Source organism: Aulonocara stuartgranti (genome assembly GCF_965226115.1).
Source record: "Aulonocara stuartgranti genome assembly, chromosome: 7".
Lineage (NCBI taxonomy): Eukaryota > Metazoa > Chordata > Actinopteri > Cichliformes > Cichlidae > Aulonocara > Aulonocara stuartgranti.
This window is the reverse complement of record NC_138945.1, coordinates 42167393-42184890: the sequence shown is the minus strand read 5'-3', so window position 1 is coordinate 42184890 and position 17498 is coordinate 42167393. Positions and strand designations below refer to the sequence as shown.

Below are 17498 nucleotides of genomic sequence, written 5' to 3'. Positions count from 1 at the left end.
GGAAAAACTACAAGTTGCAAATGCTTCATGTGTTTGTGTCTTTTGGGGATAATTCCTGCATGCAGGTACCCGATATGTTGTCACCATTTGTTTTTTTCATAAATTGTCATTTTATCACATGTAGTTGTCTGAATAATCCTCCTCTTTTTCATTTTCTCCATATGGTTTTTTGTATTGTCCTTTTTTCTATCCCGAGTGACACATTCCCATTCTGATTATTGGTCCTAGAATAACAAAACTAAATGAAAGGATTAATTGTCCAGGAGCTTACCTGTTCTTGTCTGAGATGTTTTCGTCTGTGTTTCCAATTTGTTATGACCTTTGTTACCTATTTCTGCTTTTTCAGCATTTTCTTTCTTTGAACATTGTTTTTAATTCTGGAAATTAAAAATAACATGAATATAAGTTGAAGGAAACTTAAAGCCATCCTGAAGAAAATTTAAGCTAGAGTTATTTTGAAATTAAGTGATTTATTCTAGTTCTTGTTTGCATTGTATATAACTAATGTTGCATTCTGTTCCCTTTCTAGAAAATGCACTGGATCCAGCTTCTTATGAATATAGTAATGAGGTAAAAACAAAAATCCTATTTTCCCCATCTCATTGTTTAATTGTAGAATTACTGTTACTTGTCAAAGTCTGTAAACCATACTTTTACCAACAGGTCAAGTATGATCTAGATCTTACCTGGGATGAAATAGGACAAACTAAGGACCACGATCTGGATTGGAGTGCAACAAACTTGCAGAGGACAACAACTTCTGAATCACCTTTTTTGCTTTTGCCTACTATTAGAACTACAACAGTAGAGTCGGGTCACAGGAAAGTTACCAAGGATCCACTTCCTCCTCTTAGAGCCACTCAATCTGGTCAAGTGTTGAGCAATTCTGAAGAGATGCAACAACATAGTACCTCCATGTGGTCACCAGAAATGACCCTGCCACCAGAAACAAAGGGAAGAGCTAACTTCAATGCCAATGCTCTGTTTAATTTAACCAAAACAACCAAAGAAAACTCACTTTATACCACCACTGCTCCTTTACACCGCACGATAAAAATAGATGGTGTTCATGGAGGCATTACCCTAAACGGAAAAGGCAAAATAAAGGGAGGTATAAGTACCACTGCTCCCACAGTCACCACTTCAAAGGCTGATTACATTAATAGAGGATTAAGTCAACAAGATTATTCTGGAAAAGTAACTACCACTACTCCTACAATTACCAGTGCAAAGACCAAAGAAGGTAATGTTTCTCAATCAGGCAACACTGCAACCAATGTCATGTCTCATATAAGTAATGTGAGCAGCACAACGTCGTCTTCTACATCCTTCATCCAAACCAAGACTGATCCACGTTTGGCACACCCAACAAACAAAGACAACACCACTGATAGAAGTCTTTCTACTAAGCCCAGAGGTATTCCAGAGATCCAGACAGAAAGCTCAACTTCCAAACCTTCCTCTTCACCTACCAAAACATCTGTCCAATTAAGCCGCATTCTCGTGCAGACCACAAAGCCACTGTCCAATGGTGAGAGCCTATTTGTGTTCCCCTCAACTTCCTCCTCCTTCACCTCCTCTCCTTTGTGTGACGCCGTGGATTCCAGCTGTGCCTCTTCCACCTGCTTGCATGATCCTACCTGCTCTTGGCCTGTATTGTCTCCCTTGGACTCACAGCTTACTGCTACATCCCTGTCACCTGTCAAAGACCCAGTTTCCCAGGCTTCAGTCTTCACGCTATCTGCCTCTACCCTGCCTTACCTCCCTCACCCCTCACACTCCCTGTCTGGTTGGGCGACTGACCCTGTCTTTCATGGTGTTGGGTTTGATGATACTGATAGCAATGATGATGTGTTGTCTGGATCTTCAAGTAATCCCTCAATATTTAGCAGTACACCTCCACTCCAAGCACTTCTAGACCCGTCTGCTATTGTTTTCACCACCAAGCTCTCTGAATCTTCCTGGGATCAGTCTCTCTCAGCAGCATCTCTGTCTGTCATCCCCACCCTAGAACCTTCGGTTCATCTGTCTAGTAACCGCTTCCTTTTTGACCCTACCCTGGGATTATCTAGTTCTTTCTCATCTGTTTTTGACAATTCAAGATATGCCACAGGGAAAACAATAGAGACTTTTCTCAAAGAGGGCAGTGGTGACAGGTTTCCATTAGTTAGCGATGTGCATGCCCTGTGTGACTGCTCTTTGGAGCCATCAGCATCCTCCCCTTGGTTGCATTTGTTAAATGTTGAATTGTCCTCCTCAGCCTGGGACTCTATAAGTTTAGAGCTTTACTCAAGTTTAGGCTTCCTTTCAGCCACTCATGTTGACTTTGACAATTTTCTACACTCTTTATCTGTGGTGGGCTCTGATGGTCTGTCCTTAGGTCAGCCACTGTCATCCCGTAGTGCTATCTTGCCTTCATCATCTTCTTCACACTCCCAGGTTCTCCAAGCCACCCAAAGTGACCTGCCAATTTCTGTTGCAGCCACAGCATCTGCCATCATGGAATCCTGGTTCTCTGTATCATCTGTGCTAACTCCTTCACCCACAGCCTCCCCCACCACTCTCGCTTCAGAGGGACAGGTGATAGACACCAGTACCAGTGCATCTGGCTCAGGCCTGTTCCCCGACTCCCAGGAGGGCATAGATCAGGAGTGGGACATGGTTCAAACTTCAACCTCTGGGGAGAGCATGCTCCCTTACTCGATGAACGTTATTAGCAGTGCTTCCCCATCTAGCTCCTCAGAGGCTGGCCAGAACCCAGACGATCTGGATGAACACTCCTCAGCATTTTATTTTGAAAGTGAGAGTAGCAATGCATTGGGCTTCGAGGTAGGAGACACGACAACGGAAGCAGTAACCTCTGCTTCACATTGGTCGCTAGGTAGGGAGGAGGGGAGCAGCTCAGGGCAGAGTGAAAGCCTCTACGACAACGAGACATCTTCTGACTTCAGTATCTCTGAGCACACAGAAAGGGAGTTGACAGAAGAGGAGCCAGTAGCAGGTAAAACAAAACAAAAAAAAAGCTGCCAGTGCGCGGGGGACAAAAACTTCACTGCATTTGCAATTTTGCCCTGGAAACTAGGAAACACATGCTTTGTTAGAAAGAATTTTGAACATCCAAAAGACTAATCTACTTCTCTTCATTTGTAAGAGAAGAAAAAGAAAACGTCATTTATAATTTCAGTCTGTTAAATCAAAATAAAGAAAATTCACTTAACTATACAGGCCCCTTAACTATTATGAACCTTTCATCACATTCTTCACTATAATTTCAGATATATTTATCTTAATGGATTGCATCCAGCCATATATTGTTGTTTTTTCAAACTGCATATCAGGGATGTAAATAGCTCCACTTCCATGTGAAGTATTTTTCTTATTTAATATAATTCTAATGGAGCCTCTCTGATGACATGTGAGGCAGTAAGATATTCATGGCCACTAATAAAGAAGAAGATGCGAAAATGCAGGAGCCCTAAACGCTGCACTACATTTGATGACAGAATAAAACCTTTTAAAGAGGCCACACTATCATGAGATAGAGACAGAAAGTTAAAGAATATCCTGACAACAACCAAAATTATTACTGTAATTTTAAAAAAAAAGAAAAAAAGATGACATGTGGTCTAGCTTTGGTCATCAAGGTTTAGTGATGCTCAAAAACCCTAAACACTGAAATGCCTTTTCAAATGTTGCTTGACATGGGCACCAGAGGGCAGCAGAGCTGTTTTGATTTTCAAAGTGGTTCACATATCTATATTATCTTTATATTGTCTCAGCTGTGCTATGTATAGGTTGTAAATATGAGTGAAAAGTGATTTAAAGTTGTAGTATTTACAAAGTAAATCAAGTAATAAATAACAGAGAAAGATTTTTTCCCTTCCTGACAGGCTTTGATTTTTAGTTTATTTAAATGAAATTCACATTGATCTTATTAAAATCTTGCTGCAGGTGGGTAATATCATAATTAATATCCCTGTTACTTCAAAGTTGCATAATAATAATAATAATAATAATTCTTTAAAAAACTTAAAATATCTTTTTTTTTCTTGGTTGGATTTTTCTTTTTTTTAAGATTTTCATCCATAAAGCTTTGTTCGTCAAAGTGTCCTTGAAAATACCAAAATTTTATGATTTAAAAAAAAAAAGTTTTCACATGGTCTTGTTGTAGAAGGTCTTGGTGTGTTACTGCACTAATAACAACAAAGGCCAAATGTTTGCAAATGGAAAATAAAAGTAGTGGGTCACTCCTTTTATTTTATTTTTTTAGAGGTAATTTGAGGTCAACTGATCTGTGTTGTATGATGTGTATTGAACATTGCCTTGACTTTTCTTTCAGATAAATTAAAAATAAAGCCTGCCTGGTAGCTAAATATATGTTAGGGGGAAACCTCCAACCTTTTTATTTATATTTGTTAAGAGGGGGTTTTAAGACTGTTGGTTCCTTAAGTCACATATTTGATTTGATTTGATTTTTAATTTTTTGAGTTGAGTCTTCTATTTCAATTTCCTCATTGAATTGACTAATATTTTTCATCCTCTAGTAATTAGTCCAAGGTTTAAAACCGGCATAAAAAGGTGTGCTGGATGAATTATTGGATGAATTGGTTTTACTTTTAAAGCGCACCACAAACTCGATATGAGCTGGTTAACAGGTCTGACCCACTCATTCATGACAGTACAGGGTCAGTCTGTGCAGAAAAGGTCTAGCAAACAGCTTTTCAGTCATGTGTAGTTCACACTATTGTTGTTTTTACAGGCTGTCAGAAAGGATGGTTTAGCGGCTAAATTGAATTCAATTTTATTTATACAACACCAAATTACAACAACAGTCACCTCAAGGCACTTTTATATTTTAAGGTAAATCGTACAATAATATAACAGACAAATGCAAGTGCTTTGGCAACAGTGAGAAGGAAAAACTCCCTTTTAACAGGAAGAAACCTCCCGCAGAGCCAGGCTCAGGGAGGGGCAGCCATCTGCTGCGACCAGTTGAGGTAAGGGGAGCTGCTGAGTGACCTCAGGTTCAGCCATTATAGGTTATGTACTTTGAGGAATCAGTGATGGACTTTTCATTAAAGGCTTTTGTGCCTCCCTGTGTTTCAAATGGTTTGGCAGGTGTTTTTATCGTGATGAATTTTGTATTTGTACAGCACATTAGTCAATTTTGAATGAGGGAGAGCATTGTGTTTTGAGATATAAATGTGTTTTTTTATTCTAAAATAGATATTAGAGGTATGAGAATGTCCAACGTTGTTTCATAAACACTTTGAGTAAGCCAAGAAGAGCTCAGTTACATTTTATTTGCTTCTTTTTTTTCTTGTAAGTCTTCAAATTATTAATTATTCTTCACGTTTTTGGGGTCACCATTAAATTTGTATGTGTTACCTGCCAAGATGATGAAGTACAAAGGGATAGTACTATAAGTTCTAATTATTTTTGATAATAATTTATTTTGCAACAAGTTTGGAAGTTGGTCCACAACTTGTGTTTAATTAATCAGATGTGAAATTTCCATTTGAATCATGTTTCAGTTGAGTGAAATGTTGTTTAGGTCTTCCACAGCGTACATTTCTATCCACTTTTACAGGAAAGATGCACTGTGGGTATTTTTCATATATCATTAAAAATAATTAGTGAAAGCTCACAAAAATAATACCTAACACCTGGAAACAGAAGAGCACAGTGCAAAGAAATCTGTGTAACCTACGATGCTGTATTACCATTTTGCTACGTGCTCTAATGCAGCGGTCCCCGTCCCCTGGGCCACGGACCGGTACTGGTCCATGAGTCGTTTGGTACCGGGCCGCGAGGGTTGAGGCTTGGGTGGGAAATTTACGCTTTTCAGGGTTTTCATTGGTTTTTATCCTTATTTTCTTTATCATTTTTATCGTTAACTTGGTTTTCCTGGGTCTTTTCCCGTGTGTTATAAATAAATCTCTTTTTTTTTGGTACTGGTTTTGTTTTGTTGTATTTATCCGCGGCACCTTAAAGGCCAGTCCATGAAAATATTGTCACACGTAAACTGGTCCGTGGTGCAAAAATGGTTGGGGACCGCTGCTCTAACATATAAATAAATAAATAAATTACTTATGTATTCACTTAAGTAATTTAAGTACAATGAAAAAAGTCGATACAACCCCACAAGAGAAAGGAAAGCTTGTTTTATTATTCTTGGAGGTCTCATATTGAAGTTTTGCAAATGTGACATCAGAAAACCCTTTTGATGCTGATTTTTAATTCTTTCTTTTACATTGGACCATCTATGGTTGTTTTCCTATTTTCTTTCCTCTACTTTTAAATGTTCCATGCTTATATGCTCAAAGTTTCAAATATACTTCAGGCAAAGTTGTTCAATTGAACCAAGTGGGAGAGTAAGTACAGTTTGTTGACAAGACCTGATTGATAAAATTATGATTTGCTTGACTAAATATGTCTAAATCTGTGGGCTGTAATATATTTTGAAAATGAAAGAGCAGTTAGCAAGCAAGCAGAGGACGTTATTTTTGGATTGGCAGTCGATAGTGTTACATTTGTGGTCCTATGCTTTATCAGTGTATTCTATAAATACAATAATCTGTGTAAAGATATACAGATTTGCTGAAAATGCAGTAAAGTCTGAAGGCAGGTCATAGACTTAAATTTTAACAGGTTTACAAAAAACCCAAAGCAAAAATGGCCTGTATTTGTATAATAAGGACCCCAAAGCGCTTTACACAACCAGTCATTCACCCATTCACACACTGGTGATGGCAAGCTACATTGTAGCCACAGCTGCCCTGGGGTGCACTGACAGAGGCGAGGCTGCCGGACACTGCCACCACCGGCAAGAGCAACAATGCTCTATTTAAGGTTTCACAACATAAATTTACTATAAATTCACTAATCAGTGTACGACCATCTTTTATATATATTTTATGGATAGGAGGTCAGAAATATGGTGGCTTTAGAGACTACATTTTGGATTCTACATGGGACCAATATTTTTATACTTTCTTTTGCATTATTTCCATTGATTCTAGATTGATTTTGACCCTGTGGTTACATTTCAGGCAAAATAAGCAAAAATTTAAATTCATTTGCTGACTGTCACAAAAAAACAAAAACAAAGGAAAAGCTGGTTAAATAGTGAAAAACATGTTTGAAATAGCCATATTCTACCTTTTGTTTCACCTAATACTTACAATTTAAATGTATAAAAATACCATGACTATAATGACTTTTTTGTAACTAAAAGTTAACTATATCCAGTTTAAACTGACACGTTTAAAATATGACCCTGACTGGGTTTGTATGCCACTGGCATATAGTGTTTGTGGCTCTGTTGACCAATTTTATTATACTTCTTGAGCCTTTATCTAAAAAGTAGGTGGGTTTTGACTTTTATTTCTGCTCTCCAGCAGCGTTTTTTTAGCTGCCAACTCTTTTGGTGTTATTTCTCTACAGATGCTAGTAACAGCAGCCACGAGTCGAGAGTTGGTTCAATCAGGGAACAAGAGAGGAAGGCTGTGGTTCCTTTGGCTGTCATCTCCACCCTCACCGTCCTCGGCCTGATTGCTCTCATCTGTGTTCTCGTCTACTGGCGGTAGGTACTGCCGGTAAATCTGCATATAATGGAAAACAGTTTATGCATGCAGGATACATAGTACAATTTTATAATCCCCCATCTATTTAAAATTTACACTTTATGTAGTGAGATTCTTTTAACACATTTACACAGGTGGTTTAGTCCAAAGGTAAGTGAGAGTTGTGAACAATATGGTTAAAACAAAGGCTTTTTTCTGCAGCCTGTTGTGCATTTACCATGAACATGGTGATGTGCAATAGAAGACCACTTCCCACCCAAATTGTGCTCCACGTGAGAATGATCCAGACAACTTGTTATCCATAGGAGGGTCATCCATCGTGGGTAATAATATCATGCAATTATTCTTGTACGTATGGTACAAGATTAACATCAGGAAGATACGTGACATTGGAATATCATTTGAAATGATTGAAAAGTTCATTTAGCCTTTTCCTGTACCAGTTTTATGTCAAAAGTGCATTTTTGTTTACTGAAAATACTGAAAAACGCTAGCACATTTAGCATCCGACTTATTGTCTAATCCAAATCCTCCTCCAATAATTTCATGATTTTTGTCACGTTTTCTTTTTCTAAAAGGTGTTAAGAATATATTCCTAGTATCTATTAAAAACACATATGCATAATCCCCATCTCCACTGCCCGCCTTCTAACCCAACTACACGTGACATATATCTTCTGATGATCAACATCAACCAGAAGATTTTCACATTTTTCTGGGAAACCTAATCTCTTCAAACATGGGCTCAATCTTGATCATGCATCGTATTGTGTGTTTTTATTTGTGTTTTGGTGAGCAAATACACACACTTCACAAATAATACCTTCTGTTCATGCTGAATGAAGCCTTTCATCTGTTACTGCAGCTCTCTGTTGATTCACTTTGGATAACCTTCAGAGATGCCATTTTTCTTTATTTATGGAGACATATGAAATGCTCAATATGAAGCAAACTGAATGTTCTTTAAGGATAGTCGTAGTTTTTTGTTTGCATGCTTTGTTTTCTCCTCGTCACAAACCCCAAACTTTTTTTTTTGTCTTGTTTTGACAACAAATCTTGAAAATCTTTCTGACCGTGAAATACCCAGCTCCAGAAATCCAATCAAAGACACGCTGTCAAATGCAGTGTAAACATTTTTAGTTATTTTTCACAGAGTACATTTGTCAGCTGCCATGTTGAAGATAAACATATTGCTCTTGTTTGGCAATCAGCTTGTTGTTGTATCCCTAAGACTGAGCAGTGCTAAACTGGTAATAATCTGTAGAGCAGGAGGATTAATCCTTAATAAAGGATGTGCTTTGGCTGCAGTGCTCTGAGCATCACTCAGAGGAGAGCGTCCTGGGAGGGCTGCAGGATCGAAAAGGACATCTGACTGATTATGTCGGATAGAAGGAATCGTATCAGCTTCTTGTAGGGCGAGCAGCAGGAGGTCAGACTGCACTAATCCTCCTGTTGTTGTGTCCTCCTTCACTAACTCACAACACGGTGCTCATTTGGCCACTGCTGCTGTGCATTTGAGATGAAGCAGGGTGAGAGGATTTCGATTGACTACAAAGTTGCAGCAAGGTGAGAGTTGTGCAGCAAATCAGGATATAGCTAAACAGTCTTTAAAGGTTTGGATATGCACAATATTAATATTTATCCTACATCCTGAGTATCTCACGGGATGTGGATGGTAGCTGTTTTCAGTTTAGAGTGTGTGATTATCTGTTAATGTGGTTGTTACTAAGCTGCAGCTCAGTTACTTAATTTAATCTGAGCTTCTCACAAGTTACTATAATCAATATAATTGCATTAAGTAGTTTCTATGGTGTTATATGTATGTCAAAAGTCATGCGGGAGAAAAAAATTATTTAATTGCACGAGTACTAATCGCTACTCGCGCAATTAAATTCGTGTAAATTCAATAATGCCCACATACAACTCAGAAGTCATGCGTTGAAATAAGCAATCAGGTATGCAAGACTGCGTTTGCGTGCGCTTCACGGTCTTACGGTTAGCTCTGTGCTCGAAGCTGAATCCTAATTGCTCCAACCAACTGACTAATTGGAGGGCGGAGCCAAAGGAAAAGTAGCCCTAATATTAAATCCTAGTGTAGCAGTGGAAATTACATTACTGCTAAAGAAATCATTAAAACTAGAGTACTCAAAGAGAAGTTCTGAAGTCTCTGAACTCCTGTTTACATTATCACACACCTTTTAAGATAAAAAAAAATCATAATGAGTTTCTAAGAAAAGGAAAAATAGTTTTTATTCTTTCATTCTTAATTAAATACATTTTCCAAAATGTGAACAAATAAGGTGTGCTGTCTTTTTACAACACAACACGACAGTAGTAAGTAGCCCATTTTCTGATCTGAATTAGTGGCCGATAAAACAGTTAAGGTTTTTACTATGATTTTGTGTAGCAACCTAAAGGGTCAAACTACACACCATCCTTGTAGCTGCTGTTTGCTATGTGGGCTAAGTTTTCATACTTTGCGGTCATGTCAGTCCACTACGTAAGAACGAGTTTTACCATGTACCATGTTGTAGATCCTTAAATCTGGTGTCTTGCCCTGGACTTGCAGACCAAAGGGAAAAAGCTATGCATCTGTCTGTTTGCACTGCTAAAATATTTGTACAAAATACTTGTACAATTGTCTTTTTTAAAATTATTTTAGTTTGATAAGTTTATATATTTATTAGTTGATATATTTATATACATAGTTTATAATTGTGTTCATAATAAAAGCAAGAAAAATATTAAAAACTAATTCTACTAGGTGGTTAGATTTGTGGTTATTAGTAAAATTATTATGATTTATAATATTAAATATTAATATAATTAGAATGAAACTTTTTGCAGTTGTGGAAGAAGTATCTATCCCAAATCCTATACTTAGATAAAAGTAGTCATACTACATTCTGTGAAAATAAACTTTTAATGAAGTGCAAATGTTCTGCATTAAAATATGTCAATCTCTATATAATTGCTTGTTTGTTTTTAACCTGTACTGTCAGGCAGGTTTAGCGACAGAATCATTGCCTGAATGCTTTGTTGTGCCAAACACATTTGCTTTTTCCAGGACGAGCGCTGTAGACTCTGGGGTTAATCGTTTTGTTTTTATAAATTGTGTTATTATCTGTGTGGGTATTATGCCAGAGTGGACAGTGGGTGAAGGCCAGGTTGCCGAAAGGCAAGAGGAGAAGGCGGAGGAACTGAAGAAGAAAAGGGACAGAAAGAAAGAGGGGTGGGGGATAATCAACGACCAGTTGGGAGGAGCAGGGAGAGGAACCACCCCCAACCCACCCTCAATAACGCCAGACATGCGTGTGTGCACCGCAAGAAAACTGTTGATTAATTTAACTATGCATTTTTATATTTTTGTCTTCTAGATGCTGTATGGGGTTTGGGTTTTTTTTGTTTGTTTTTTCTTCTCTTACAGGTGCAGCATTTGGCATCACATTTCTATTTGCACTCTATACTTTTATTATGTTTTTCCTGTTTTCGCCCCCTTCCATTTTTTTTTCTTCTGCTGCCTGTCAACTTAGACAAGGTCATAATATACTATATACTATATTACATATAATCTAATAAATAAAATAACACTAATAGAAAATGATAAATAAACCGATGAAAGAAACACATGAAGAAGAGGAGCCTATAGAGAATTTAGATAGCTCGTCTTAGAAAAGCAAAATGTGTTTGGCACATTTTTGGATTCAGATCATAATGCTAATTGCAAAACCTGCCAGACAGGACTGAATTTAAAAAAAAAAAAGGTAAATGGACTGGTTTTTATATAGCACTTCTGTACATAAACACTCAAAGAGACTAGGGGTTGTTGTATCCCCTCGGATTGCTGCCAGTGCATTTAGGCTTCCGCCGCTTAATGAGGACAGGATTTGTTCCCAGGTCATTTGGGTCGGGGAGCAGGTACTGACTGTTGTTTGGCATAAAAGTCCAAGCAACAGTTTAGCCTTCTTGGAGTCCCTGAAACGGCTGCTCAAGCTGCTACACCTCATTACTCTGTTGTCCTACTGGGAGACTTTAACCCTGATATAAGCAATGATAGTAAAACCTGGAGGAGTGTGACTGGCATGCACAGCCTTCCTCATCTGAAACACAGTGGTGTTTTGTTATTGCAAATCACAATTTGTCCATAATGAACACCATGTTTGAACATAATCTGCAAAGGGTGGACCAAAATCATAGTATACATATATGGAGGAGGCATATGGAACTAATCCTTTTAGCTGCAATGCTGCCTAATGTAGTATACAAAGTATTGTAGATCAATTAAATTTGTTGTTTTGGAATGTGTGAATAACCATTCAACTGCCCAATGCTGGGAACTATTGGAAGTCTACGTCAACCACTTGACTACCCTGAATTATGAACCCTAAAAGCAAAATCATTTAAGGGATACGGGTCCTATACTCCTTTCTGCTTATAGCTCCTGTTGACCTAAACTGTGTCATTTAAAAGAAAAAGAGAAATCTTTAATCTCGTAAAGATTCCATTTATCTGGATGCAGTGTTTTCAGTAGGAGAAATACTTTATCCGAGTGAATTAACAATCATGAAGATGATTTTGTGGCTTATTGTTGCAGTGCTACTAGTTTCAGTCATTTTGCATCTGTACTGTTAGGCAAACACTAGCAGTCATCTGAGACTAAAGATTTCCTTACCTTGAGTAAGTTGTAGAACAACTATCTTAAGAAAAAAAAACTAGACTGAAGAATTAATATAGAAGTAGAATGAAGTAGAATTAATAAAGTAGAAATTATTCTGTTTGGTTTGGAAACTTGATGCAGGGCTAATCAGACTAGATTAGTGGACAGTGGGGGGCTGGTGTAAAAACCTCTGAGACCTGTTGGGAGATTGTTTTTGTTAGTCAAAGTAGTTTCTCAAAGTATTTGTCATTAATCTCCAGTGTTGGTCAAGTTACTTGAAAAAAGTAATCAGTAACTAATTACTGATTACTTCCCCCAAAAGTAAACCCGTTACTTTACTGATTACTTATTTTCAAAAGTAATTAGTTACTTAGTTACTTTTTAAAAACATGACTTAGAACCTGAATAGGTGATAAAGCGATAGATCTTTCAGCCCAATTCTACTTTTTCTGCATAATCCATCATACAAAATGTAATCAAATGGAAAAGTATCTTTTTAAAACTTGTTTTAATCTTTTAACTTTATGCATCAAGCAAAAATTAAATTATATACAAAATTCTCAGATTGGAAGAAATTAGTTTAACATTTAAACCTATTTTCTGCACATTCCAGCACATAAAATAAAATATTTTTTGTGTTTACACTCACTCTTTCAAATAGATGCAAGTAAAACACAGAAGAACATAAATAAAGTCAAAGGCTCAACGGTCCTGTTGCTCTATTTTCACCTGTAAAGCAGGAGTGGGGCAGGCGGAGGTTTACCCTGGTGCAGGTCAGAGGAAGGATTGTTATCTTTTTACAAAAAACAGCTGAACATGAGAGGTTTTTGGACCAATTTTGTGTTCTCCATTCTTTAAGCACCGGTTTGAGCACCGTTTGAGCACCGGCACCGTTTCAAAAGTACCGATTTGGCACAGGTATCGGATAAAACCTAAACGATACCCATCCCTAGTCATAGCGCACTCGGTGCTTGCTCGGAAGTTTAGGGGTTTTTTCACTGTAAAAATAAGTTTTCTTCCCACGCAGTGAGCAGCGGACGCTAATGTTTTTGTCACTTTTTACGGAATCAAACTCAAAGTAAGGTCAGTACTTCCACTCTTTAAAAGCTGCACGCTCATACTCTCTCCCGCACTCGATATATTATCCATTGTTGATCTGCACACAGCTGTTGCCACGACCGTCGCACTCGCTTACGTCACTGTCATGAGACATTCTCACAAAAAAATCACGGTTTTATTAACACAGTAACGCAGCGTGCTTATGGGAAAGTAACCGTAATCTAATTACCGTTTTTGCAATAGTAATCCCTTACTTTACTCGTTACTTGAAAAAAGTAATCGGATTACGCGTTACTGCCCATCTCTGTTAATCTCAGAGATCAGCTCTGATTCAGGTTTTTTTCCCCATCTGTGAAAATCCCTGATGCCCATGTCTGTCTGAGACAGTACAGAGGTGCTGTCATCTGTTTACAAACCTATTAACATCTTATTTACTGGTGTTATGGGGAGATTATTTTGTATTTTCTAAAATCTGGGCTAATGCTAAATTACATGAAAGCAAAAAGCATTTCCTGCCTATCAGTGCAATGTTGATTGTCGTCTAAAGGAAGTGTTTGTTTTTCTGCAGGTTGTGTTTCCAGTCGGCTCACTTTTACATCCATGACAGCTGCTCAACCAGAGTCATCACAGCACCAGACACTGCTAGATCTGGTAACATGCACACATCGTTTTGTGTGTATCTGTGTGACATATTACATTGACATGAAGTTAAAACCCAAAATTAACATCTTAACAACGTAACATAAGCCATTTGAGGACTTACATACTAGAAAAATTGCCTTAATTTCAAAAACAATATTATACTCTCAATTTTTCTTAAATATCCTTTCCAGAAATTTAACAAACACCCCAAGTTGTCAATAAATCTCTTCACTTTGCACGAAAAACAGGTCCTTAATTTCAAAAAATGTTTTGTTTCTAAATTTTCCAGCCAACAGTGTAAAGATGCTAATTTACCAAAATGTCATTAGTTTATGGAGCTGTCCTCATTTTGCTGTAAAGTTCTCACTTGTCTAAAATATCAGAATCAGAATCAGAATACTTTATTGATCCCTGGGGGAAATTATTTTTTGTTACAGTGCTCCATTATAAACCAACATTAAGACAAGACAGACAATACGCTAACTAAGAATAGTACAATATATACATATATATACATACATACATACATAAGTCACTTATAAATAAATAGTTGGAAAAGAAACATGTGTAGTTGTAGCAGCAAACAGTGTGTTAAGTGGATGCGTTGTACAGGGAGATGGCCACAGGCAGGAATGATTTCCTGTGTCGTTCAGTGGTGCTTTTCGGTAATCTCAGTCTCTCACTGAATGAGCTCCTGTGACTGACCAGCATGTCATGGAGTGGGTGGGAGGTGTTATCCAACATTGTCTTTATCTTGGACAGCATCCGCCTCCCCGACACCACCTTGAGGGAGTCCAGCTCCATCCCCACAACATTGCTGGCCTTACGGATTAGTTTATTGAGTCTGTTGGCATCTGCGACCCTCAGCCTGCTCCCCCAGCATGCAACAGCATAGAGGATCGCACTGGCCACAACAGACTCGTAGAAAATCCTCAGCATTTTCTGGCAGATGTTGAAGGACCTCAGTCGCCTCAAAAAATAGAGACGACTCTGGCCCTTCCTGTAAAGTGCTGTGGTGTTTTTAGCCCAGTCCAGTTTATTGTCAATGTGTACTCCAAGGTATTTATAGTATTTGTTTGTTCTCAATGTAACAACTTCATACATTACATTCATCCATTCATCCATCCATTTTTTCCACTTATCTGGAGCCTAAGCAAAGAAGCCCAGACCTCCCTCTCCCTAGCCACCTCCTCCAGCTCCCTGGGGGAACACCAAGGCACTCCCAGGCCAGCTGAGAGCTATGATCTCTCCAGTGTTTCCTGGGACATGCCTGGAACACCTCCCATGCCATGCCCATGCCCCCTCAACTGCCTCTACTCTGGGCCCTTTCCCAGATGGCTGAACGCTATCTTAGAGAGAAGCCAGCAACCCTTAGAGAAAGCACATTTCCGTTTCTTGTATCCGCAGTCCCATTCTTCGGTCACTACCCAAAGCTCATGACCATATGTGAGGGTAGGGAGGTAGAACGACCAGTAAATTGAGAGCTTCGCTTTTACGCTCAGGTCTCTCTTCATCACAATGAACTGGTACAGTGTCCACATCACTGCAGCCGCAGCACCAGTCTGTCTGCCAGTCCTCTGTTCCCTTCTCCCCTCACTCGTGAACAAGATGCCTGAGAAACTTAAATAGACTTGGAGGTACTGATTCTCATTCCCACTGCTTCACACTTATCTGCAAACCACACTCCAGTGCGAGCTGAAAGCCACCACCAGATGAAGCCAACAGAACCATATCATCTGTGAAAAGCAGAGACGAGATTCTGACACCACCCAAGTGGAAGCCTTCCGACACTTCGGCTTCCGAAATTCTGTCCATAAAAATTAAGAACTGAATCACAAAGGGCAACTCCCACTGGGAACGAGTCAGAAGGATCGAATAGCTCATAGCAACAGGCCACACACCCCACACTTCCAAAGCACCACCCACAGAATACTTAGAGGGACACGGTCAAATGCCTTCTCCAAATCCACAAAACACATGTAGACGGGTTGAATAAACTCTCATGCACCCTCAGGTATCCTTGCTAGGGTAAAGAGCTGGTCCAGTGTTCTACGACCGGCCCCCATGGGCAAAGGCCAGACACCACTAGGCACTTGCCTTCGTTCACCCTCCCCAGGATTGGTTCCAGGGCGGGGCCCAGTATATCTATACTGGGGCTCCGGGATGATGGACTGTTCCCTAGGTTTCTGTGAATAGGTGTCTTTTGAATCGCTCTTTGCCTGGTCCTTCATCCAGGACCAGTTTGCCATGGGAGACCCTACCAGAGCACAAAAGCCCTCCGACAACATAGCCCCTGGCATTCCTGGGACACACAAACCCCTCAACAGATTCACGGAGGGGTTATGCATTGTATTCAAATATTTAAATACATTATCAATAACCTTGTTGTTGTTTTTTTCTAGATTTAGTTCAAAAATACTCGTCTCTTTTTTCCTGAGACTTGGTGTTTACTCCGTGATCTTAAGTTTGCACAAAGAGGGAAACTTTAACTTCTGTTTTAAACTTCCGAATTGAAAGCCAAATGTCATTGTATTTTATTACATGTACAATGTGCAGGATCTAACCCAACAGTTTCACCATTTTTCATTTAAAGGTTCCAACATGCATGTTGCCTTTTCCAACATTCACAGGGCTCTGTTCCATGAATTCATCCTCCATAGTCATAATGTCAATGCATGTGTGTATGAGGAAGAACCTTCTGGGGAAAAAAGGACCTGTACTGTGACCTTCACTGTGGTGGTCAGTAGGCCATCAAGCCCTGAAACACAACTAATTTTAGTGCCATTGCTGAGAGTGCACCCAGTATTCACTGCCTAAAATAGGTGTGCCAAGCTTGTAGTGACATACTCATAAATAATTAAGGTAGTAATTACTGCCAAAGGTGCTTCAACAAGGTATTGACCAAAGGCTATATTCATAGCCAGATGTATTATGTTCACATTCACATTGTTTTCATCATTTACTTTTAATAAAGTTACAAGAATTTGAAATTATGTTGAATTTTGAGTTTAAAATTAATTTAATAGGTTTTGTATAAAAGCTGTAGTGCATACTTTCTGGATGCACTGCATACCTGTTTATTTAGTTAAATGTGTTATTATCACAACCAAGAAGTCCAGAAACTTTCTTTTTTGTATTACATAATGGACAAAAAATTGTTATTTGGAACATTTGTTAGTTTTTTGTTTTGTTTTGTTTTGTCTTTTGTCATTGTTGTTTTGTGGGGGTTTTGTTTCCTAGGTGAGCACAGGGCTTTTCCAGTGAAGGACTTTGTCAAGCATGTTGCTGAACTTCACCACACTCAAAGCTTCAAACGAGAGTTTGAGGTATGACAAAGATTCAATTATATAATACAATTTTACAGTGGTGCAATAGTTATAGCACAGAAAGACCGCTTTCATAGGGTGGATTCAAACCCAGGACCTTGTTGTTGAGCTCAGTTTGGATTTGATAAGCAGAAGATTGATGGAATTTTAAAAGTTTTATGTTTGAGTAGTTGTGTGAGTGGTGTTAAGCTGGTTTTATGGTCCTCTCAAATGTGTCCATCCATGTAC

At 38.6% G+C, this 17498-nt stretch overlaps 1 protein-coding gene across 6 annotated transcripts in view; it reads left to right on the top strand.

The window, feature by feature from the left end:
* The window catches only part of ptprz1a (protein tyrosine phosphatase receptor type Z1a), a 95503-nt gene that overhangs the window by 58931 nt on the left and 19074 nt on the right, over nucleotides 1-17498 (top strand). For 3 of the 6 annotated variants that reach the window (XR_014277832.1, XM_082540789.1, XM_082540790.1), the window contains exons 11-15: nucleotides 530-570; nucleotides 664-3001; nucleotides 7447-7585; nucleotides 13871-13953; nucleotides 17185-17270. Coding sequence is in view for 5 of the 6 variants with exons in the window: in XM_082540789.1 (XP_082396915.1) it covers nucleotides 530-570; nucleotides 664-3001; nucleotides 7447-7585; nucleotides 13871-13953; nucleotides 17185-17270 (2687 nt within the window). In the remaining variant the exon portion in view is untranslated. The remainder of the gene's footprint in view (nucleotides 1-529; nucleotides 571-663; nucleotides 3002-7446; nucleotides 7586-13870; nucleotides 13954-17184; nucleotides 17271-17498) is intronic. The other 3 variants (XM_082540791.1, XM_082540792.1, XM_082540793.1) reach the window with 3 other exon arrangements.